The sequence below is a fragment of the Manis pentadactyla genome, chromosome 3 (assembly GCF_030020395.1).
Source record: "Manis pentadactyla isolate mManPen7 chromosome 3, mManPen7.hap1, whole genome shotgun sequence".
Classification (NCBI taxonomy): Eukaryota; Metazoa; Chordata; class Mammalia; order Pholidota; family Manidae; genus Manis; species Manis pentadactyla.
This window is the reverse complement of record NC_080021.1, coordinates 157,655,902-157,681,858: the sequence shown is the minus strand read 5'-3', so window position 1 is coordinate 157,681,858 and position 25,957 is coordinate 157,655,902. Positions and strand designations below refer to the sequence as shown.

General features: G+C 35.1%; 1 protein-coding gene across 8 annotated transcripts in view; it reads left to right on the top strand.

Annotated features, from left to right (window-relative positions):
- RFX3 (regulatory factor X3) overlaps nucleotides 1-25,957 on the top strand; it is a 323,283-nt gene that overhangs the window by 176,247 nt on the left and 121,079 nt on the right. For all 8 annotated transcript variants that reach the window (XM_057498625.1, XM_036928419.2, XM_036928417.2 and 5 more), the window contains one exon: nucleotides 23,542-23,639. In XM_057498625.1, the coding sequence (XP_057354608.1) occupies nucleotides 23,542-23,639 (98 nt within the window). The remainder of the gene's footprint in view (nucleotides 1-23,541; nucleotides 23,640-25,957) is intronic.

The following is a 25,957-nucleotide window of genomic DNA, read 5'->3' as shown; positions in this document are numbered from 1 at the left end:
AACACATGGAGGCTTCACAACATGCTCCTAAATAACCAATGAGTCAATGACCAAATAAAAACAGAGATAAGCAATATATGGAGACAAATGACAACAATAATTCAATACAGGCCTACCTCAAGAAAGAAGAACAATCCCATATAAGCAGTCTAAACTCACAATTAATGAAACTAGAAGAAGAATAACAAATGAGGCCCAAAGTCAGTAGAAGGAGAGACATAATAAAGATTAGAGCAGAAATAAATAAAATCGAGAAGTATAAAACAATAGAAAGAATCAATGAAAGCAAGAGCTGGTTCTTCGAGAAAATAAACAAAAAGGTTAAACCCCTAGCCAGACTTATCAAGAAAAAAAGAGAGTCTGCACACATAAACAGAATCAGAAATGAGAAAGGAAAAATCACTATGGACACCATAGAAACACAAAGAATTATTAGAGAATACTATGAAAAATGATATGTTAACAAACTGGAAAACCTAGAAGAAATGGACAACTTCCTAGAAAAATACAACCTTCCAAGGCTGACAAAGGATGAAACAGAAAATCTGAACAGATCAGTTACCAACAACGAAATTGAACTGGTAATCAAAAACCTACCTAAGAACAGAGCCCCTGTACTAGATGGCTTCACCGCTGGATTTTATCAGACATTTAGTGAAGACCTAATACACATTCTCCTTAAAGTTTTCCAAAAAATAGAAGAGGAGGGAATACTTCCAAACTCATTCTATGAGGCTAGCATCACTCTATTACCAAAACCAGGCAAAGACACCACAAAAAAAGAAAATTACAAACCAATATCCTTGATGAACATAGATGCAAAAATACTCAATAAAATATTAGCAAACCGAATTAAAAAATACATCAAAAGATCATCCATCATCATCTAGTGGGATTTATTCCTGGGATGCAAGGATGGTACAACATTCGAAAATCCATCAACATCATCCACCACATAAACAAAAAGAAGACAAAAACCACATGATCATCTCCATAGATGCTGAAAAAGCATTCGACAAAATTCAACATCCATACATGATAAAAACTCTCAATAAAATGGGTATAGAGGGCAAGTACCTCAACATAATAAAGGCCATATATGACAAACCCACAGCCAACATTACACTTAAAAGGGAGAAGCTGAAAGTTTTTCCTTTAAGATCAGGAACAAGACAAGGATGCCCACTCTCCCCACTGTTATTCAACATAGTACTGGAGGTCCCAGCCACAGCAAACAGACAACGTGAAGAAATAAAAGGCATCCAGATTGGCAAGGAAGAAGTTAAACTGTCCCTGTTTGCAGATGACATGATATTGTACATAAAAAACCCTAAAGAATCCACTCCAAAAATACAAGATCTAATATCTGAATTCAGCAAAGTTGCAGGGTACAAAATTAATACACAGAAATCTGTTGCTTTCCTATACACTAACAGTGAACTAGCAGAGAGAGAAATCAGGAAAACAATTCCATTCACAATTGCATCAAAAAGAATAAAATATCTAGGAATAAACCTAACCAAGGAAGTGAAAGACCTATACCCTGAAAACTACAAGACACTCATGAGAGAAATTAAAGAAGATACCAATAAATGGAAATACATCCCGTGCTCATGGATAGGAAGAATTAATATTGTCAAAATGGCCATCCTGCCTAAAGCAATCTATAGATTCAATGCAATTCCTATCAAAATACCTACAGCATTCTTCAATGAACTAGAGAAAATCGTCCTAAAATTCATACAGAACTACAAAAGACCTTGAATAGCCGAAGCAATCCTGAGAAGGAAGAATAAAGCAGGGGGAATTATGCTCCCCAACTTCAAGCTCTACTACAAAGCCACAGTAATCAAGACAATTTGGTACTGAGACAAGAAAAGACCCATAGACCAATGGGACAAACTAGAGAGCCCTGATATAAATCCAACCATATATGGTCAATTAATATATGATAGAGGAGCCATGGACATACAGTCGGGAAATGACAGCCTCTTCAACAGCTGGTGTTGGCAAAAGTGGACAGCTACATGCAAGAGAATGAAACTGGATTATTCTTTAACCCCATACACAAAAGTAAACTCGAAATGGATTAATGACTTGAATGTAAGTCATGAAACCATAGAACTCTTAGAAGACAATGTAGGCTAATATCTCCTGAATATAAGCATGAGCAACTTCTTCCTGAACCCATCTCCTCGAGAAAGGGAAACAAAAGCAAAAATGAACTCATGGGACTACATCAAACTAAAACATTTTTGTACGGCAAAGGACATCATCAACAAAACAAAAAGCATTCTACAGTATGGGAGAATATATTTATAAATGACATATCCAACAAGGGGTTAACATCCAAAATATAGAAAGAACTTACACACCTCAACACCCAAAAAGCAAATAACCCGATTAACAAATGGGCAGAGGATATGAAGAGACAGTTCTCCAAAAAAGAAAATCAGATGGCCAAAAGACACATGAGAAGATGCCCCACATCACTAATCATCAGGGAAATGCAAGTTAAAACCACAGTGAGATATCACCTCACACCAGTAAGGATGGCCAGCATCGAAAAGGCTAAGAACAGCAAATGCTGGCGAGGATGAAAGGGGAGCCCTCCTACCCTGCTGGTGGGAATGTAAGCTAGCTCAACCATTGTGGAAAGCAATATGGAGGTTCGTCAAAAAACTAAAAATAGAAATACCATTTGTCTCCGGAATCCCACTCCTTGGAATATACCCAAAGAATACAACTTCTCAGAATCAAAAAGATATATGCACCCCTATGTTTTTCACAGTACTTTTTACAATAGCCAAGATATGGAAGTAATCTAAGTGTCCATCCCCATCTGTAGATGAATGGATAAAGAAGAAGTGGTACATATATACAATGGGATACTATTCAGCCATAAGAAAGAAACAAATCCTACCATTTGCAACAACATGGATGGAGCTGGAGGACATTATGCTCAGTGAAATAAGCCAGGTGGAGAAAGACAAATGCCAAATGATTTCCCTCATTTGTGGAGTATAACAATGAAGCAAAACTGAAGGAACAAAATGGCAGCAGACTCACAGACTCCAAGAATGAACTAGTGGTTACCAAAGGGTAGGGGTGTGGGAGGGCAGGTGGGGAGGGAGGGAAAAGGGGATTAAGGGGTATTATGTTTAGTACACATGGTGTGGGAGATCACGGGGAGAACAGTGTATCCCAGAGAAGGAACATAGGGGATCTGTGGCAACTTGCTGCACTGATGGACAGTGACTGCATTGGGGTATGGGTGGGGACTTGATAATATGGGTAAATGTAGTAACCACATTGTTTTTTCATGTGAAACCTTCATAAGAGTGTATATAAATGATACTTTAATAAAAAATTTTTAAAAAACGAGATTACTGTAATAAACAAGGGTATGTGAAAAAAATAATATATGGGTGGAGCTATTAAATAATAAAGTTATGAAGTAAGGAAAAATGAAACTGCTGTATTTGGGAAAAAACTGAATTTTTCCCGTTCCCTTCACTAACCCTCTCTTTATGTTTTCTGCCCGTGGTGTGCCATTTGCCAGTGTGATTTTTTGTTCTTGTTGCTCCTTGGCAGCTCAGAGCTATTTGTTGAATTTTGGTTTGTGCCTCCCTCCTTTCCTTTATCAAATCTCTATTGAGGATTGACTATGTACTAGGCATTATGATAGGTGATAAAGAAGGAAGTAGACATTGTTCCTGCCCACAGGCGGTTTACTTACAAAACAAAATTCTCTCTTCTACATCAGAAGTAGCATTGTTTTTGCAGGGAAGTTATAACATAAGATGTAAAATGGATGACAAAGCATGAAATATAAGTTAAAAATTGCAGTGCTTAGGAATGGGCAAAGTATTAGCTCAAAGGAGTCATTGTCCATTGTACAGTTCCAGGCACTTTGGCAGGTGTGTGGAATATATATTTTTGGTGGCTAGGCTTGCCTAGTGATTGTCAAAGTAACTGTAGACCTATTCTACCAAAGTTCAGGGACACCTTGATAATTAGATCAATTGTACCTTTTGTTTACTGAGTTGAAAACCATCAAAATAAATCAATTAAGGAAACAAAAATCTCTTCCATCATCTGAATAAGACCATATATCAAAGCGTGAAGGAAATACTGGTTCCTAAGTCTGTCACTACAGTATTCTTATTTATATTTCATAGAAATTGGGAGTTTTGAGAAGAATATTGGACAAGTCAATAATTTTAAAAATCAATTTTGACTAAGAAGCAACTTCTTACATTTATTTCAGTCAATGACTGAGTAAATACTTTCAGTTAACTCTTACTGTTTTAACAGTCTTAATGAGTACCTAATCATTATTTCTGTTATATTATTTTCTTATTTTAAAATACTTCTACTCTTTCTACTTTGTTTTTTAAAAAATAATATGTTGCTCTCAATTCTCTGGAAATTGAAATAATTATTTTTCATATTCACTGTAACTATTTTCTTGCTTTACCTTATTCCTTTGTCTTAAAATTTCTACACAAATACTACATGCAACAAATTTTATTTAAAAAGATTCAAGTAGTATAGAAGCATGCAGATTAAAAATACTGAAGCTTATTTTATTTTCAGTCTTGCCATTGAGAATCATTGAAAATTTTCTTTTACGATATCTGTTTAAAAATTGTATAATTTGGCTCTACATCAGTTCAGATTTCCCTAAACTGATTTCCAAGTGTGAATAATTTGATATTTCTTAGGTTATGAAGAATTTTAGAAATATGTAATAAGTTGAATTTTCACTTAAAGACAAAAGGTAAACAGCAAAGCAATTTACACTAGTGGAATTGAAATTGTTGATTAATTGCTATTTTACCAAAATATTACATTTACCTTTAAACATTGTAGTCATTGCATATATGTAGATAAAATACTGAAAGAAACCTGGTTGTCACATATATCCGGACCTCTTGTGAAATCGATTTTTGAATTCTGTGGTTTGATTATAGTCATTCTCCTAAATTTTCATAACATGTTTTACCCAATGACTTTGAGTTTCCTTTTTATATTTTTTGCTTTTGATTTACTGTATATCTTAAGTATTCAAACTTTTTCAGGAAGAATTAGCCTTTCATTTACCCCAAAGCTGTAAAATTTATCAGGAAATTAAAAATTTAGGTGTGTTTATGTGTCACTCTTAATTAGATATCATCAGATTGTAGGCAAGGAGGTTCATGTATTTCCTTCTCCCTGGGAATCATGAAAACCCATGGAGGTGGAAAGTGGTTAAAACAATGCCTTGGAGTCCATCCAAATTTGTTTTCTGTTGCTGTGAAACAAATGACAACAGATTAATGGCTTAAAATAACACCCATTTATTATCTTATAATTCTGTAGGTTGGAAGTCTGAGTGGACTCTACTGGGTTTTTTATTCTAGGTCTCCCAAGACTTAAATTAAGATGTCTGTTGCAGTGGGTTTTTATCTAGGAGTCCTGAAGAAGAATTTACTTCCAAGCCCTTCAAGGTGTTGGCAGAATTCATTCCTTCCTTTCAGTTTTTGGACAGGGGTCTTTGTTTTCTTGCTGGCTATTAGCTGGGGTCTGCTCTCTACTCCTAAGGACTACCTGCATTACTTCTCTCGTGCCTTCCATCTGCAAAGCAGCAATGACATGTTGAGGCTTTCCTCTAAAGCTGACCAGAGAAGCCCTCCCCTTTTAAGGGCTCATGAGGCTACATCAGGGACGCACCATTTTGAGCTTGGCTGTGCCATATAACATAATATAATCATGGGGGCAATATCACATCATATTCACAGGTTATAGAGATGTGAGATTGGAATCTTAGGACAGGGGGATTTTTAGAATTCTGCCTACCACATCACTTTGAAATTTAGCTTCAATCTTCATGAACACTCATGCATAACCAGTGACATAAGATGAAGCATATAATTCACATATGAAAGGCCATTAGGAAGGCCTAAATTTTAAAATGAGATTTTTGCTACAGAGGATATAGGGTGAGACTACCATACTTCTAGATGGGAAGATTCAGTATTGTATAGAATTCATTTCTCTCCCAAAAAATGCATAATTTCAATATAATCAATAATATAAACTAAAACACCCAGCAGGGTTTTCTTAAAAGTTGAAAGGCTGATTCTAAAGTTCATGGAAAAGAATATGCACAAATTAGCCAAAAAATTTGACAAAAAAGAATAGTGGTGGGGGAAAGACTTGTTCTTCCTAGTCTCAGAAGATACTACAAAGCTATTGCTATAAAAACTGAATGTTGACAGACCAGGAGTAAGTAGTTCTATCTACAAATGAAAACTTAGTTCATGGTAAACATATCATTTCAAATAAGAAATGGATAGTGCAATAAATAGTATTGAGGAAAATTGGGGACCTCTTTAGAAAAAACTAAAGTTTGTATGTCTTTATCTTACTATCCAAAATAGATATGGAGCTTGTAAGTTTTAAAACTAAAAAACCAATATAAGCAAAACAATATTTTTTTATAATCTTAGAAAGGGAAAAATTATCTTATATAGAACATGAAACATGACAAGATTTATAGGAGAAAAGTTGATATGTTTTGCCAAGAAATAATGAACACCATAAACAAAGCTAAAGCAAAAAAGACATGAAATACATGGGAATAAAAACATTATATTTAACAAGACCCTGTAAATCATTAAGGGAAGACAAACAGTACAATAGATAAATGGGCAAAAGATATGACTAGACTATTCACAAAGCATGGAAAACAAAGGGCCAGTAAAAACATGGAGAGGATCAACTCCATAGAATGTTTAATAAAAACCAGATATATTTCTTCTTTATAACACCTTTTTATAATAGAAAAAAAGTAACCTAAGTGTTCATCAGTAGTGAAATGGTTAAATAAGTTAAGCTTTATCTGTACTATGGTGTACTGTGAAACCGATAAATGTAGTTGTGCGTGTATGTATATGCACACACACACACACACACACATGAAAGAGCTCCAAGATGTGTTGTTAAGTAAAGAAAAGCAGTAGCAGAAAACGTATATCTTGCCTGGTTAATATATGGACTCTGACAAAAAGGTACTGTATCAGACATAAAATATTCATCAATATTTCCTCCTTATATTTAGCTTGGGCCCTGTTGCATATTCTGAGTATTGGATGTGCGCAAAGTGACATGTACTATTTGTTAATCAAGGTATTTAGTTGCTGTTAGGCCACCTCTGTGATCTCTTAGCACCCACAAAGCTACTTCAGGATGATAACGACTACAAAATGGTAGAGCCTCCATTGGCCTTTAGGGGACCATGTGGAACAAGGCCTCCTGGACCCTGTGTTAGATAGGTAACTTGGGAGGGAAAGCACTGAGATTGGGGGTGGGGGGTGTTTTTGCAGTGAGTGTTAACTATCCTAGCTAGTACAGAGATACACATAGACATGATGGTGTATTTATTGGCAGGGGATTAGAGGACTGCATCCTGTACTATTGACTAGTCATTTTCTCCTGGAAGGTGAACAGCAGGAAGTGAGTGTGAGCATGAAATGGAAGGCAATCACATTTTACTCTGGTTATTTCTAAAAACAGTCTTATGAAACTGTTTTTACTTAAACTTTTATTATAAAAATATTATCATAAATAAAATTCAGTATTGCTAAAAAGTAGGTGATATACTAACAGTTTGCTTCAAAATTAACTTGCTCCTTGCTATTCTAGTATTATGACAGCTACTCATTTTATTTAGGGATTTAGGTGACTAGTAAGTTCATACAATGATGAAACTTTCTGTTTTAATTCACAAATGAAATGTAAACTTCTCTAAAATGGGAAGTCTTTTGCTGATGTCTTAATTAGAGAGAGTGTGTTTTATAGCATATGATACGTAGTGCAGTACTCTCTGTGTTCAGTCTTTTGCATACTGCCTTGTGATTATTGCTTTATCCAAAGTTCACTATATAGGTTTTTATTTCACTCAGTTTTCTATAAAACTATTTAAATGAACTAATTTAAAAAGAATACCTTATACTTCTATAAAAAATGGAAAAAAATGTTGGTATTCTTTGACATAAATAGCAGATAAAAACATAAAATTAAATACAGTAAAAATGAAATAACATATGACTTGGCTAGCTGCTCTTAATTGACAGCACCCAACACTGAGGCCTACTTTCCTTTGAAAAGTGAGATTTTTAAGAGTCAGAGGTGGTAAAGACTGAGACCTTTTCCTTGACATGTCAGAAAGATTTAAAGATAATTGAAAATAGAATAAGTTCTTAGTATATGGTTAATAGTGATTTAATGCCTTATCTCTACCAATGTCACTGATCCCACAGTTGGGAAACACTGGTATTGTGGAAATGTTTCCACGATAGGATCGAAATCAGAAGACCTGGAATCACGGCTACCTGTAGCTTAACATGTCTTTGGTTTGTCACTATGTCTTTGTACTTATGTCACCATTTTTAAAGTGGGAATAAAAATGCCTACCATCTTTACTTCAGCTTAAAATTTTTGTGAGGATCAAATGAAATGATATTACATATCACCATTAGTAATGATATTAGCACTATTTTAACAAGCATATGTAACTAAGAAGTTCTGTTATTTAGGTGACAGTGCTTTGGCCACCAACATACAAGTTTAATAAAGCATTCTCTAATTTCCAGCACTCCATCCCAGGGGAGTCAGCATATCTACTGTCTTGCAAATATGCATCAGCACCATAAACCCTAGGGACAGATACTAATCTGCATGGATATATTCTCACCGGGAAATACATTTAATGTACATATTCTGTTGGTCAGTCTGAAGTTGATGCAGAGTTAGATCTCCTGATGTGCTGCTTCTGTTTGATTTATTATGTTTCTGTAGTTTCATTTACTATTAGAAAAACTGGAGGAGCCTCCTGATTCAAAGATCTCTCCTAATGCTCAGTAAGTTTGGGACAATTAGCTAATTTGCTTTCTGGTCACCGGAGTATTATTTAGTAAACTCTTTTCCCCAGAAATTACTACTTCATTTAGTAGAATCTTTGGTCAGTAGTATTGGTTAGTCCTGCTGGGCCTCAAGGGAAATAATGTTTAAGACAGCATTGTAATCATGATAATAAAAAAAAAGTGTTTCTCACTTGTGGGAAGCAGTTGTTACTTTTTTCCCCTTGACTCACAAAAATAGATTTAAAATATATTTTAGGTAATAGCCACTGAATTTGTCATTGAGAAATCATTCTAAACTAAGTCTGCTTTGAGTCATATCCCTGCTTCCGAAAACACTTCCCTTCTTGCCTTTGGAAACGTGCTTCATCTCTTCCAAGTAGCTTCTGCTCTTTGATGCTTGTCAGGCATTTTTTGGGAGAGAGATGGTAGGCAGTTAGGGCTGATTTATTGAACTAATTCACTCTCAATTGATTCTCCTATTTTGATATGGTCAGAAGTGCATACTGCTTACCTCTACATTAGCCTTCCTATGATTCTACTTAAAGTCCAAGTTTAAAACTTATTACCTATAGCAATCATATAATTTTAGTAAATAATTCCTTTAAAGCTTAACTTTCACATTTAACTCTAGCCCAAATGAAGAAGCAGGTTTGTGATGTTTATTGGATTTGAATGTGCTACTACATCACTTGTTTACATAAAGTCTGCTTTGAGAAAACTATATACAAAATCTGAGTATTTCTGAAAAACAAAAGCTAGATGGTTTATAAGTAAGAGTCAGCTAACACAGGGACAGTGAGTGAATTTACAATGTAAGTGAACAAATTCCATTTTCTCCATAAAATGAATTCTGTCATTTAAATTAACAGTACACTGTTTTCCAGTAGTTCACATTCATCGCATTCTTTGAAGTAGAAGGGCTGCCATTAGCAGAAGATAAAACAGGAATTTTGTGGTTATTATTAAATATCCCAGGAAGAACTAAGTAAATTAATGTCAAAGATCTGGAGAAACTTATTGTTCTTTCTCAATAAACACAATAAGAAAGATGAAAATACTTTTTTCCTACCTGTCCTGCCACTTAACCATCTTTTTGTTCACTGTGATCCTGTCATAAAATATAAGCATCTCTTCTGTGAAAATTACTTTGAACATTCATAATATTTGTAGGATTCTTTCTTGGTGAGATTTATTAAGTAGCCTTGTGACATGTAATTTATTTTACTTTTAACCAAGGCTGAAAAAAATGATTTTAAGTTTATAGTTTCTATTTCTGTAATCTACGGCTGTTGAGAAAATTAGTTTTTCTCTTACGCTTTTTCTTTTCTTGTGTCTTCCCTTCTAACATACACACACTACATTCTCTCAACTTTTTGGCTAATCTTTCCTCAATCCCTTTAATTCCCTATAGTTTTACAGGTCCAGAAATATTGAAATAAGTTCTCTTCATTCTCTTTTCTCACAGGCTGCTTTTCTAATTAACTCTCTGCTGCTATTCTGGATGCGTTACTTCCCTGGTGCCCTTTTACTAGTAGTTGCTCCAATGAGGATCCTTTTCTTTCTGTTCACTTTTGGTTAATCACATAGCAGCCTGTAACATAGCCATTCTAATGTCCCATGTTTTTAATCTGCTAAGTGCTTTTCCTTAGCCCTTACAGATCTATTAAAGTCATCTTAATGCAGTTTTTGACAGTTCTTAGTACAGATCATCCTTGACTTAGGATGGGGTTACATCCTGATAAATCCATCATCAGTTGAAAATATCCTAAGTTGAAATGCATTTAATACACCCAACCAACCAAACATTATAGTCTAGCTTATTGTAAATGTGCTCAGAACACTTATATTAGCCTAAAGTAGGGCAGAATCATGCAACACAAAGCCTTTTTTATAATAAAGTATTAAGTACGTCATGTAATTTATTCAATACTCTAATGAAAGTGAAAAACAATGTTTGCGTGGGTGCAGACTGGTTGTAAGTGTATCAGTTGTTTACACTTCTGATTATGTGGCTGCCTGGCAGCTACAGCTCAGATACGAGAGCATATCATACTGCATATTGTTAGCCTGGGAAAAGATCAAAATTCAAAGTACAGTTTCTACTGAATGCGTATCACTTTCACACCATTGCAAAGTCAAAATATTTTAAGTCTAACCATCGTAACTTGGGGAGCAACTGTACCAAGTTTTTTTTTTATCATTAATCTACAATTGCATGAAGAACATTATGGTTACTAGACTCTGCCCTTCACCAAGTACCCCCCCCCCAACAAACCCCATTACAGTCACTGTCCATCAGCATAGTAAGATGCTGTAGACTCACTACTTGTCTTCTCTGTGTTGCGTATCCCTCCCTATGCCCCGCCCACATTATACATGCTAATCGTAAGGCCCCCTTTCTTTTTCCCTGCCCTTATCTCTCCCTGCCCAACCCTCCTGCCCAGTACCTTTCCTTTTGGTAACTGTTAGTCCATTCTTGGGTTCTGTGATTCTGCTGCTGTTTTGTTCCTTCAGTTTTCCTTTGTTCTTGTACTACACATATGAGTGAAATCATTTGGTACTTGTCTTTCTCCGCCTGGCTTATTTCACTGAGCATAATACCCTCTAGCTCCATCCATGTTGTTGCAAATGGTAGGGTATATTTTCTTCTTATGGCTGAATAATATTCCATTGTATATATGTACCACATCTTCTTTATCCATTCATCTATTGATGGACACTTAGGTTGCTTCCATTTCTTGGCTATTGTAAATAGTGCTGCAATAAACATAGGGGTGCATCTGTCTTTTTCAAACTGGGCTGCTGCATTCTTAGGGTAAATTGCTAGGAGTGGAATTCCTGGGTCAAATCTTATTTCTATTTTGAGCTTTTTGAGGAACCTCCATACTGCTTTCCACAAAGGTTGAACTAATTTGCATTCCCACCAGCAGTGTAGGAGGGTTCCCCTTTCTCTGCAAACTCGCCAACATTTGTTGTTGTTTGTCTTTTGGATGGTGGCAATCCTTACTGGTGTGAGGTGATATCTCATTGTGGTTTTAATTTGCATTTCTCTGATGACAAGCGATGTGGAGCATCTTTTCATGTGTCTGTTGGCCATCTGAATTTCTTTTTTGGAGAACTGTCTGTTCAGCTCCTCTGCCCATTTTGTAATTGGATTATTTGTTTTTTGTTTGTTGAGGTGCGTAAGCTCTTTATATATTTTGGATGTCAACCCTTTATCGGATCTGTCATTTATGAATATATTCTCCGATACTGTAGGGTACCTTTTTGTTCTATTGATGGTGTCCTTTGCTGTAAAGAAGCTTTTCAGCTTGATATAGTCCCACTTGTTCATTTTTGCTTTTGTTTCCCTTGCCCGGGGAGATATGTTCATGAAGAAGTTGTTCATGTTTATGTCCAAGAGATTTTTGCCTATGTTTTTTTCTAAAAGTTTTATGGTTTCATGACTTAGATTCAGGTCTTTGATCCATGAGGTTAGACAGTGATCCAGTTCCATTCTCTTACATGTAGCTGTCCAGTTTTGCCAGCACCAGCTGTTGAAGAGACTGTCATTTCCCCATTGTATGTCCATGGCTCATTTATCGTATATTAATTGGCCATATATGTTTGCGTTAATGTCTGGAGTCTCTATTCTGTTCCACTGGTCTGTGGCTCTCTTCTTGTGCCAGTACTAAATTGTCTTGATTACTGTGGCTTTGTAGTAGAGCTTGAAGTCGGGGAGCGAGATCCCCCCCACTTTATTCTTCCTTCCCAGGATTGCTTTGGCTATTCGGGGTCTTTGGTGGTTCCATATGAATTTCTGAACTATTTGTTCTAGTTTGTTGAAGAATGTTGGTAATTTGATAGGGATTGCATCAAATCTGTATATTGCTTTGGGCAGGATGGCCATTTTGATGATATTAATTCTTCCTAGCCAGGAGCATGGGATGAGTTTCCATTTGTTAGTGTCCTCTTTAATTTCTCTTAAGAGTATCTTATAGTTTTTAGGGTATAGGTCTTTCACTTCCTTGGTAAGGTTTATTCCTAAGTATTTTATTCTTTTTGATGCAACTGTGAATGGAATTGTTTTCCTGATTTATCTTTCTATTAGCTCATTGTTAGTGTATAGGAAAGCCTCAGATTTCTGTGTGTTAATTTTGTATCCTGCAATTTTGCTGTATTCCGATATCAGTTCTAGAAGTTTTGGAGTGGAGTCTTTAGGGTTTTTTATGTACAATATCATGTCATCGGCAAATAGTGACAGTTTAACTTCTTCTTTACCAATTTGGATTCCTTGTATTCCTTTGTTTTGTCTAATTGCCGTGGCTAGGACCTCCAGTACTATGTTGAATAACAGTGGGGAGAGTGGGCATCCCTGTCTTGTTCCCGATCTCAGAGGAAAAGCTTTCAAGCTTTTCACTGTTCAGTATGATGTTGGCTGTGGGTTTATCATATATGGCCTTTATTATGTGAGGTACATGCCCTCTATACCCATTTTGTTGAGAGTTTTTATCATGAATGGATGTTGAATTTTGTCGAATGCTTTTTCAGCATCTATGGAGATGATCATGTGGTTTTTGTACTTCTTTTTGTTGATGTGGTGGATGATGTTGATGGATTTTCAGATGTTGTACCATCCTTGCATCCTTGGGATGAATCCCACTTGGTCGTGGTTTATCATCCTTTTGATGTATTTTTGAATTTGGTTTGCTAAGATTTTGTTGAGTATTTTTGCATCTACGTTCATCAGGGATATTGGTCTGTAGTTTTCTTTTTTGGTGGTGTCTCTGCTTGGTTTTGGTATTAGGGTGATGTTGGCTTCATAGAATGAGTTTGGGAGTATTCCCTCCCCTTCTATTTTTTGGAAAACTTTAAGGAGAATGGGTATTATATCTTCTCTGTATGTCTGATAAAATTCCCAGGTAAATCCACCTGTCCCGGGTTTTTTTTTCTTGGGTAGTTTTTTGATTACCGCTTCAATTTCTTTGCTGGTAATTGGTTTGTTTAGATTATGTGTTTCTTCCTTGGTCAGTCTTGGAAGGTTGTATTTTTCTAGGAATTTCTCCATTTCTTCTAGGTTTTCCAGCTTGTTAGCATATAGGTTTTCATAGTAGTCTCTAATAATTCTTTGTATTTCTGTGGGGTCTGTTGTGATGTTTCCTTTCTCGTTTCTGATTCTGTTGATGTGTGTTGATTCTCTTTTTCTCTTAATAAGTCTGGCTAGAGGCTTATCTATTTTGTTTATTTTCTCAAAGCACCAGCTCTTGGTTTCATTGATTTTTTTCTATTGTTTTGTTCTCAATTTTATTTATTTCTTCTCTGATCTTTATTATGTCCCTCCTTCTGCTGACTTTAGGCCTCATTTGTTCTTCTCTTTCCAATTTTGATAAATGTGACGTTATACTATTCATTTGGGTTTGTTCCTCGTTCTTTAAATATGTCTGGATTGGATATATTTTCCTCTTAAGACTGCTTTTGCTGTGTCCCACAGAAGTTGGGGCTCTGTGTTGTTGTTGTCATTTATTTCCATATATTGCTGGATCTCCATTTTAATTTGGTCGTTGATCCATTGACTATTTAGGAGCGTGTTGTTAAGCCTCCATGTGTTTGTGAGCCTTTTTGCTTTCTTTGTACAATTTATTTCTAGTTTTATACCTTTGTGGTCTAGAAAGTTGGTTGGTAGGATTTCAATCTTTTTGAATTTACTGAGGCTCTTTTTGTGGCCTAGTATGTGGTCTATTCTGGAGAATGTTCCATGTACACTTGAGAAGAATGTGTATCCTGTTGCTTTTGGGTGTAGAGTTCTACAGATGTCTATTAGGTCCATCTGTTCTAAAGTGTTGTTCAGTGCCTCTCTGTCCTTACTTATTTTCTGTCTGATGGATCTGTCCTTTGGATGAATGGTGTGTTTAAGTCTCCTAAAATGAATGCATTACATTCTAATTCCTCCTTTAGTTCCATTATTATTTGTTTCACATATGCTGGTGCTCCTGTGTTGGGTGCATATAGATTTATAATGGTTATATCATCTTTTTGGACTGAGCCCTTTATCATTATGCAATGTCCTTCTTTATCTCTTCTTACTTTCTTTGTTTTGAAGTCAATTTTGTCTGATACTAGTACTGCAATACCTGCTTTTTTCTCCCTATTGTTTGCATGAAATATCTTTTCCATCCCTTGACTTTTAGTCTGTGTATGTCTTTGGGTTTGAGGCGAGTCTCTTGTAAGCAGCATATAGATGGGTCTTGTTTTTTTATCCATTCAGTGACTCTATGCCTTTTGATTGGTGTGGTCAGTCCATTTACATTTAGGGTGATTATCGATAGGTATGTACTTATTGCCATTGCAGGCTTTAAATTCATGGTTACCAAAGGTTCCAGGTTACTTTCCTTACTATCTAAGAGTCTAACTTAACTCACTTAGTATGCTGTTACAAACACAATCTAAAGGTTCTTTTCTATTTCTCCTCCTTTTTCTTCCTCCTTCTTTCTTTATATAGTAGGTATCAAATTCTGTACTTTTTCTCTATCCCTTGATTGACTTTGGGGATTGTTAATATAATTTTGCATTTGCTTCATAATTAGCTGTTCTACTTTCCTTACTGTGGTTTTTTAACCTCTGGTGACAGCTATTCAGCCTTAGGAACACTTCCATCTATAGCAGTCCCTCCAAAATAGACTGTAGAGATGGTTTGTGGGAGATAAATTCTCACAACTTTTGCTTATCTGGAAATTGTTTAATCCTCCTTCAAATTTAAATGATAATCTTGCCAGATAAAGTAATCTTGGTTCCAGGCCCTTCTGATTCATGGCATTAAATACATCATGCCACTCCCTATGGCCTGTAAGGTTTCTGCTGAGAAGTCTGATGTTAGCCTGATGGGCTTTCCTTTGTATGTGATCTTATTTCTGCCTCTGGCTGCTTTTAACAGTCTGTCCTTATCCTTCATCTTTCCCATTTTAATTACTATGTGTCTTGCTGTTGTCTTCCCTGGGTCCCTTGTGTTGGGAGATCTGTTTATCTCCATGGCCTGAGAGACTATGTCCTTCCCCAGATTGGGGAAGTTTTCAGCAACTACCTCCTCAAAGACACTTTCTATCCCTTTCTCTCTCTCTTCTTCTTCTGGTATCCTTGTAATGTGAATATTGTTCCGCCTGGATTGGTCACACAGTTCTCTCAATATTCATTCATTTTTGGAGATCCTTTTTTCTCTCTGTGCCTCAGCTTTTTTGTATTCCTCTTCTCCAGTTTCTATTTCATTTATCATCTCCTCCACCGTATACAACCTGCTTTTAATTCCCTCCATCGTTCTCTTCAACGATTGGATCTCTGACCTGAATTCATTCCTGAGTTCTTGGATGTCTTTCCATACCTCCATTAGGATGTTGATTATTTTTATTTTGAACTCCCTTTCAGGAAGAGTCATGAGGTCCATATCATTTAAATCTTTCTTGGGAGTCGTATTAATAATTATACTCTGGACAAGGTTCCTTTGGCATTTCATGTTTGTATATGGTGCCCTGTCGTGTCCAGAAGCTCTATTCTGGAGCTGCTCAGCCCCTGAAGCAATGTCAGGTGTAGTAGGGGCGCGGTACTCATGCCTGGTGGTGGAAAGATCTTTTCCTTGCCTCCCGGCTGCTGTGCCTGAGCCAGTGGGCCGGTCACTCAGGTATCAGTTTTTGTCCCAGAGCAACTGGATGTGGATCCCTGCTTTCCACAAGCGGCCAGAATCCCAGTCTCCCCAGGAACTCTGCCTGTATTAACTTTCCAACCCAAGTCTCATGAAAGTCATGCGAGTCTCATGAAAGCACCACGAAATGTAGGTTTGTGCACCCAGAGCAGATCTCTGGAGCTAGGTATTCAGCAGTCAGTCCCAAGCCTTCCTCTCCCTCACTGCTCTGTTTCTCTTCCTCCCGCCGATGAGCTGGGGCAAGGAAGGGCTTGGGTCCCGTGGGGCCACAGCTCTGGTACATTACCCCATTCAGTGAGTTCTGCTATTTTCTCCATGTGTGTGCAGTCTGGCGCCATCCTCTGTCCTGTTGCTCTCTCAGGATTAGTTGTGCCAACTATATTTTCTAATTGTATCCAGTTTTAAGAGGAAGCCTCTGTCTCCTCTCACACTGCCATCTTTAATCTTTTTTCTTTACTAAGTTTTGAAATGTTTGTGGTAACCAGATGTTGTGAGGAATGCTCTTATATGAGAGAAGCAATGACGATCTCGACATAATAAAGACATTTTTACAAATATACTAGTATTTTTCTTAGTTGACTAATAAGCTTAACATTTAGAAATGATTTCATTTACTATTGAAAAGGATTTCTATTTTGAAGTGTGATTCATTTTATTTTTCTTGAAGCACATCCAAAACAACAGATTGTATAAATTTGTCCTCAAAATATACTAATTGGTTCTGTTGAGCCTGCACGTTTTCCTGTGGTATATTATTTGTTTTGGTATTCACATCTTTCATAAATAATAAGAATTATAAAAATGTACAAAAATAAGCAAATACATTTACAATACTACATTTGAATAGTAATAAGAGGCGCTTCTATGTAAATATGTATCAATGAGGCAGTGTTAAGTAGCTTAATTCTTCTAGTGTCTATGAATGTAAATACATTATTGCATATATTTATATTTTGAGGGGTATTTTTTTCCTTCCTTTGACAAATGGACAAATTTCTGGTACAGAGTGTTATCATAGTTAGACCTCATTACTGTCCACATTCTGATGTACTGGGTAACCTTTTAGAAATTAGCCCAAGGTCATTTTTATTCACTGAACAGTTAATTATAGAAATTGTTGACTATTCCTGCTAATTCTACCTTTGTCTATCTCTTTTCAGTTTGCATTTTCACCACTTTGTTGTTTATTAAAATTCAAAAGTGGTGGAAAATATTTATTCATTCTCTGTGGAAGAATATCTGAGAATTTATCTTGGGAAAGATAATGAAATAAGAGAAAATTAATTTCCTATTGTGTTTATTTAATCATCTTCTTCCTCTTCCCTAAGGGCTTGGGTGGGGTGGGCAGTAAAATGTGGCAGTTTATAGATTTTATAAAGATGGATGGAAAATACAGTTCTTGAGAATGGTAATGAAATGCCTACATTATGCTGTTTTTCCCATCTCTTTTTAGCAATGCTAACCTGGATAGTTTCTGCACTGAAGTATGGCAAGTAAAATAAAAAATAAGCTTATAATAGATGACAGTTTAGTAAATATTTGAATAGAAATTAATGTTTAACATAAGGACAATATCAAATATTATTTGAACAAATTTGAATCATAGTTAATTATTTTAGGGAAGAGAAAATAGCATGCAACTTCCTTTTAAAATTTCACCTTTAGTCTTCAGCATTGAAAGTGATCGCTTCAGTTCACTTTGGAATAATAAATATTCCTTGGTGGTTTCACTATTATTTAGAAAAACTAATACACTTATCCACATTTAGAAGATACTGTAAATTTTACAAATATCACTGGCCATTTCCTTTGCTAGGTGAGGTCATTACTAGTTATTGAGTAATTATTAAATACTTCAAATGTGTTTACACTGTGTTGGGTCTTTGGGAATATACCAACAATATAAAAAATGTCCCTCTGCTGTAGGTGTGAATGGACCAGGGGTAGAGGTGAGCTGGAATTCTGCCATTCTCATTTTCCATCCTGTGACTGGGTTTGTATATCCTGAAATATTGGTTCTGTAGTTGCAGATACCTTCCTGGATTTGACTATATTTAATCTGAAGTAGAAGGGAGCACTTTTCTTGGCTCTCCAGTATATCTTTACTAATAATAGAGCCCCACTGTCAAAAGAAAATAGGAAATCAATAACAAACTCAACTTAAAAACTAAGTGAAATACTTTCAAGGACTTAATTTCTCATTACAAAATAAGATATATATACATACATAATTACTTTTCCTTATTTTTCTCCCTTTCTTTTTATGTCCTTTTTTACCCCTCTTTTTTACTTCCTTTAGTCTCACTGTACCTTGAAAGAATACCTTCTCAAACTATGAGTGCTATGTGCAATTCAAATTCTTTCCAACACTAAACTGTTTTGAGGGGCTTTTGAAACAATTTAGTTTCTAATGGTTGATTGAAAAACCACACATGCTGGATAATGATGAAAATTGCATTACCTCCAAAATATGCTATAGTTAAATATTTTTCCCGTTTAGTTTGTTCTTCCATTTACTTTGTTTCTTAACTTGGTAGACAATACAAAGAAATATGCCCAATTTTTACAATGTTTTGTAAAGTCTTGATGTGATCAAGAGTCATATTTCTATATATTACTATCCCTAGCATCTATCCAGACTTCTTTTCCAAGATTCTTCACACTGAGCTTCATTTCTACTTAATTATAGACTCTTGTGGTTTATAAACCTGTGATGAACATTTATTGTGTATATTTATGGCTGAACAAATGGAATATAAAGATGAAATGTAGTCGATGTAGAAGACAAGCCTTTTTGGTATATTTAATAATTTCACCGATTTTTCAAGATGTATTATAATTACATATTTCTATGACCTGCTTTGTATCTATATTTAATAATTTGGATCCTCAAAAAAAATCCTTTATAATAGAGTAAATATAACTTTTATTTTGCATCAAAGGAAATTATTATATAAAGGAATGAGTTGACTATCCCAATATACATCCAGCAAGTATCAGCACAAGGACTTAAAATCAGTTCTCCTATTTGCAAATTAACTCATTTTGCTACCTCACCATATTGGCTACCATGAAGAAAACTAATTGAAGACATAAGTTAGTACTAAGCCGTGTGCTTCCACCTGTATTAATAAGTCCTAAGAGAGCAAAAAGAAAAGAATAGTTTCTCATGGGATAAAATAAGTTACAAAAGCTTTTTTAGAGAGACTAAATTTTTAATCAGGGCCCAGAAAGAAATAGTGGATTTGCAGTCATTGATGAGAGAATTCATGTAAAGAAAACAACATGAGCTATGTGTGAAGTTTGCAAGAATGTGGGAAATTTTAATAGAGGATTATAAAGAAGCAAAGAACCAGTGTTTGAAAATATCCACCAAAGTTTAAATGGTGCTAGTAATGTTTTGTATCCTTGTTTGAGTTTTTTCATCTAACTGTGATAAGCATATTCCTGGATTAGAGCTACTTTTACTTCATTAAATATTTTTGCAATTATGTTTATGAGAGAAATTATTCTATAATCTTATTTTCTTGGAAGGTCTTTTCTGGTTTTGGTCTTAGGAAAAAGCTAGCTTCATAAAAATAGTTGAGAGATGTTCCCTTATTCTCTATTTTGTAAATCATTTGTGTTAGCTTGGCTATTTTTTCTTCCTGGAATGTCTGATAGAATTTACCAGTGAAGCTATCTGCATCTGGAGTTTCTTCTGTGGGAATAAATTCAATTTCACATATATGTTGTTCTTTTTTTGTTGTTGCCAATTTTAGTGATTGTTTCTTTTAAGGACTTTTTTCATTTAATGTAAGTAGTTGATTTTGTTGGCATTAAGTTGTCTTTATTATCCATTTTTTGGTCTTTAGAATTTGTTTCTCCTTTCATCCTCAATATTCATAATTTGTGTCTTCTTTTTCTCCTGTCTACTTTAATGTTTATAATTAAATTGAATTTTTTCTGTTGTTTTTCAAATATCTATTTTGTTGACCTTTGCTCTTTATTTCCTTTCTCCTCCTTAATTTATTCTTCATTTTCTAGATTCTTAATATTGCAACTTTAGATTTATTGCATTAGAGGTTTTTTCTTAATGAAAATGTTTAAAACTATACATTTCCCTTTATGCATGGCTCTAACTGCACTCTACACATTTTGATGTATTGCATCTCCCTTTAAAAGTTTTAAATTTTGTTTTGTATAGGCAATAAAGTGGACAAACTTTATCTTTTCAAGGCTTATTTCTCTGTTTTGTTAAGATGGACGTAAAGTAGTCTTAGCATGCAGCTAGTTTAGTCCTATTACTAAAGCTTTGCCTTTCTGGTATTTCTATAGAATGCCCTGTGTGTTCAGTAGGTCATATCACTATGTCTGGTCAGAACTTGAATATCTCTGTATCCTACATATGTGCAGCGTAGTAATCACTATCATAGTCAAGGGGATCTCTATTAATATTTCTGAATATATTTCTCTGCTTACTATCCTCTCTTTTATACTGCCCCCAAATTTCAGCTGCCTCAGCTTCCCCAGTTCCAGTATCTGTCTCCTTACCCCAGTGAAATCACGGTGCTCTTCTTGGCTTTCCCCTTCCTGCTCTACAGTATGGAAAATGTCGCCATCTCAAACGTTAGGGTCGTTTTTGGATCACCTTCTTTGTTAACTTTCTCTTAGGGATCACAATCTTATGATGCCTTCTGCTAAGTAACTGAAAATGTTATTTTACATATTTTATCCTGTTTTCTTCTTGTTTAGTGTGAGGAGGGTATTTCCAGTAGTATTTATTGTGGCAGAAGTGAAGTCTTTCTATATATTGATTTATGTATTTGACGTATTATATACATAATATATGAATTCATTTTCATTTTTAAAATCCAAGAGCAGTATTAAGATGCAGAATAATAGATGCCAGTCAACTTCTCTCTGCCATATCATTTCATGTCATTCAACAGAGTAACCATTTTTAGAAGTTTGATGTGCTACTTTTTATTCTCCCTTTTATATTTTAACATACATTTTTATACATATGAGTGCATATATGCAGATACATACATATTTTAAAAACAAATGGCCCTGTACCTATTGTTCTGTAACATACTTTTTCACTTGATAATGTCTTAGAGATCTTACTCTTAAAGTACATATCAGTCTTACTTTATTCTTTTAACATCGGCTGTATGTTCTGCACTATGGTTTTCCTATAATTTATGTAATCACTGTTTTTCAGTCACTAAGGTTTTCTCTTCTAACTTTTTTGTTCTTAGGAACTGAATTTTTAACATAATATTGTACAGCAGCTCTTCCACCGGTAAATACTCTTGTAGAAGAAATCACAAGGCCATCAAATAGTGTGCCTGTTTCCAATTGCTTCCTAAATAGATTTTACATGTTTATATTACTCCTAACTAGTAAAATCCAGGCTCTCTGAGATATGTTTGATTCTAGATATAGAACAAGAAATATAAAAGATAAGTCTGGAAAATCTTATCACAACCAAAAGCGAAGGAGTTAAGGAAGATTACTGTGGTCATGTCAAAAGGTAAGAATACAGTTTGAAGGGATCACCATTGGTCAAATATGGGACAGTTTTAATAAGAAAAATAACTGCTGTGATTGAAAAACATCAATTATATTCAAAAGCCAAGAATCTTAAGGATACAAACTAAACCAAACCAAACTGCTCACTTTGGGAAGGAGCTAAAGGATATAATCATTATTCTGAGTAATGGTAAAGAAAAGAATTATCCTACTCTTCCTGTGTGAACCTTATTTCAAATAACCAATAAATAATGACAGGAATTTCTTTATATTAATCTACTAGTAAATAGAGAAGAAACAATAGAATTAGACTACTAAGGTTTACAGCCTTTATTAATTGAGATACTATCTCTAGAAAATGATCATCAATGGCTATTAATATCCTCAGCTAAACCATGGGTAGGAAGCATTATAATAAATGGTTCCAGTTGAAAATACTGGACTCTGCTGATTGTATGTAACACTGCAGAAAGGGAGTCAGCGAGTTGTTATATCGCAACCGATATAATGCAATAGGCAGTACACAAATTTTTCAAAAATAAAACCTGCTCAAGGCCTTCAATTAAACTGCCAGTTTACTGGACAGAAAGAAGATAGAAGAACTTATTAAATGACATCTCAGGGATATAGTCAGCAAAATCTAGAATTCCAGAAATTCTACAAGTATACAGTTTCTTCAAGAAGTAATAGTCAAGTAACAAAAGGATGGGAAACTGTTAGAGATTAAAAGAGAAAGATAGGAAATATCAACCAAGTGTAATATGTAAACCTTGTCTGGATCCTGATTTGAGAAAAACAACTCTAAGAAGGCATTGGAATAATTAGAGAAATTTGAACAATGACTGGATTTCAGATGATATTAACAAATTGTTAATGTTTTATATGTGATATTGGTGGTGTGTTCATGTTAAAAGGAGTTCTTGTCTCTTAGAAACATAAATGAAGTATCAGTGAAATGGTATCCTCTTTGCATCTGCTTTTAAAGAATCCTGTGAGGGACTAAAAGGCAAGGTCTGGTGACAGTTATTTACCTTAGATAATGAATACATGGGGTTTATTATAGTATTTTTTCTATATTTAGTGCTTGCAATTTCCCATCATGATTTTTTTCATTAAAAAATAAATCTAGCTTTAACAAATCAGATGGAGAGACTTTCATAAATCATCAAAATAAGGAACTTTCAGAATCTTTACCCTAAATATTTGAAGTATATATATATATATATACTTCTAACCTGCAGGAATGTTACAGAGCTATTTCAGCATAATTACTACAGTTGATTTGAAGCCAGCATGCATTTATCTTGAAATTAGCATGAACCTGATAGTCTGATCCTAAGCCATTCTCATGTTTATCAGTACCCTAGAGAAATCTGTGAGGTGAAGCTAACATCACGTATCCTGTTTCATACGTCACTCACCAAGGTCCTGATGTTTGTTTTCCAGGTACAGCAGGTACAGACCGTGCAGCAGGTACAGCATGTCTATCCAGCTCAGGTTCAGTATGTTGAAGGAAGTGATCCCGTCTATACCAATGGAGCGATGTAAGTTTATGTGTGCAAGTCTTTTTAATTCCCCTCATTAGTTGGAGAATAATAATGGACTTTATGACACATACCCCTAGTCCCATATTGTTTCCTTGTTTTCACAGTAATTTTGTATCAGAACAGAATATTGAAATTAATCTGTTTCAGAGCTTTGTCTCTGTTTGTTGAGAACATGTGTTCATTTTCCTCTTACTTAACCCCAGCAGAATATTTTAAATTATTGAAATTGTTGTGTCCTTTAATGGTTTTCACTAGGTTGAGAAACATATACCCCTTGTGATTCTATACTATAAATACTTGTGATTTCTATACTATAAAAATGTCTTATGAAACCTATGCTTTTTTAATAAATAAGGTGAATTTTGTATGTGTGTTTGTAAACTAATATAAAGCAAGTGTATTATAAGGGTGTTTTTGTGCATTTATTAAATGAAATACTTCCTCTACATAAAAGTGCCTGATACTCAGTGTATCTTATTTTTGTTTCTGAAGTTGCCCCCCTGCCCTAGTCATGTCCTTGGTAATGTAAATTTGTCAATTTACATTAGAGGTCATTCAGTCACTCAGTTTTGTTGTCATTGCATTCTTTCCTGTGATGTATCTGTCACAAGAACACCAGAGTAAAGTCATTATATACCTTCGTTCATGGGTGCACCATCTCCTACGTAGTTTGTTCTCTATTTGAAAGGCATCCCAGGTAAAGTGCTGCCACCCCTCTATGGGAGGGCCAAGTTACCATTTGATTCTCAATTTCTATAGTATTTCGCCTTACCTTCATTACAGTATTATATCAACAGAGAATCCCAGAAAATATGACAAACAGAAGTTTAAACAAATTAGGACTTCTTTTTCGTCAGGTAACAAGAAGTCCAGAGGTAGCATATTAGTCACAAGGGAATTCGGGAGTACGTGTTTGTAGTTTTCATGTCTATATGGTAGGAGACAGCAAGGTAAAGGGCAGGTGGAATGGATGTGGAGAGAGTTAACTCTACAGTGTCTATCACAGTCATTTTTCATCAGCCCAAGGTAGGGTAGAGAGATAACTAGAGTGTGGGACTTCGTGGAAGATACACAACCTGCTTTTCTTCTTTTATCTGTGATATGGAGATAAGTTAGCTTACCAAAAGTGTTTTGTGTAGCATCTATGAAATAGTAAACACTCAGTAAACATTAGTTGTCACTTTAAAATTATGTACTATAGTTATTTTTTATATTTTTTTCTCCTATTTATGATTTTGAATTCTGCACCTTGCCTTGTACCCTTTTAAACTACTCTGCCACTGACGTTGGGGTCTTCCACATAATAGGTAAATGTGAGATCAGTGAGTTCATTCATTCATAAACCTTAGAAAAACAACATCTCAAAAGTAGACTTTAAAATTATGGGGCCCATTTAAGTGTAAAAATGATTCAAAGTAAATATCTCAAGTCAACATGTATTTTCTATGGCCCACAAGCTCAGTTGGTTAGATCATGACTAATGAGGTCTAGGTCATGAGTTCATTTGCTACAAAGTCCAATTAGCTTTGATCTGGTCTGTGTGGGCCCAGATTATATTCTCATCTCTGTGTTGTCATGTCATAAATGTGTATCCTTGATCAAGAGAGAGAAGATGCATTTAAAAAATTTTTTCATTATAATTTCACTTTCAGTACAATTTTGTCTAAAGATTCTATCACATCATTTTCATATTTAGTAAAGAAACATTGTGTTCCATGAATTATGCCCAAAATTTTACTAGAGGAGTATGAATATTTTTTCTCAAATATTATAAAAACCTTAATTTTTTCAGCTTAAGCTATTCCAATTTTTCTATAATTTTGTATTGCTGACATTTAACTATGTATAATTTTTGTCTCTAAAGTTCATTTTGAGTCTTTATACTCCCTCTTTTTATTTGCTAAGCTTCCACGTGTGTTAGGAGAGTCTTCCATAGTTCCACCACACTGAATTAATAGCCAGCTGGTGTTTGATCCTTGACTTGGATCACAGATTCCTCTTCTTTGTGATAATAAATGCTTTTTGTTAACGATACTACCAGAAGATAGGGATGCTGTTCTTTATCATGAACTTTAAAGCACCCACTACATGGCCCTGTTTCTTGTGCATGCTTATTAGTTAGTACTGGCTCACTGATGCTCCTGTCACCAGCATCCCCTTGCCATATAGCTATAATGCATGTGGTCTCACTCAAGAGGTGATGATAGCCCTCACAGAGATGTGTCATTACTTATAAAAATGTGTAATCATTATAATTTGATGATACAAAGTGTTTACCTGGCTCTTGCTGTGAATATGGACAACTACTGCCAGCA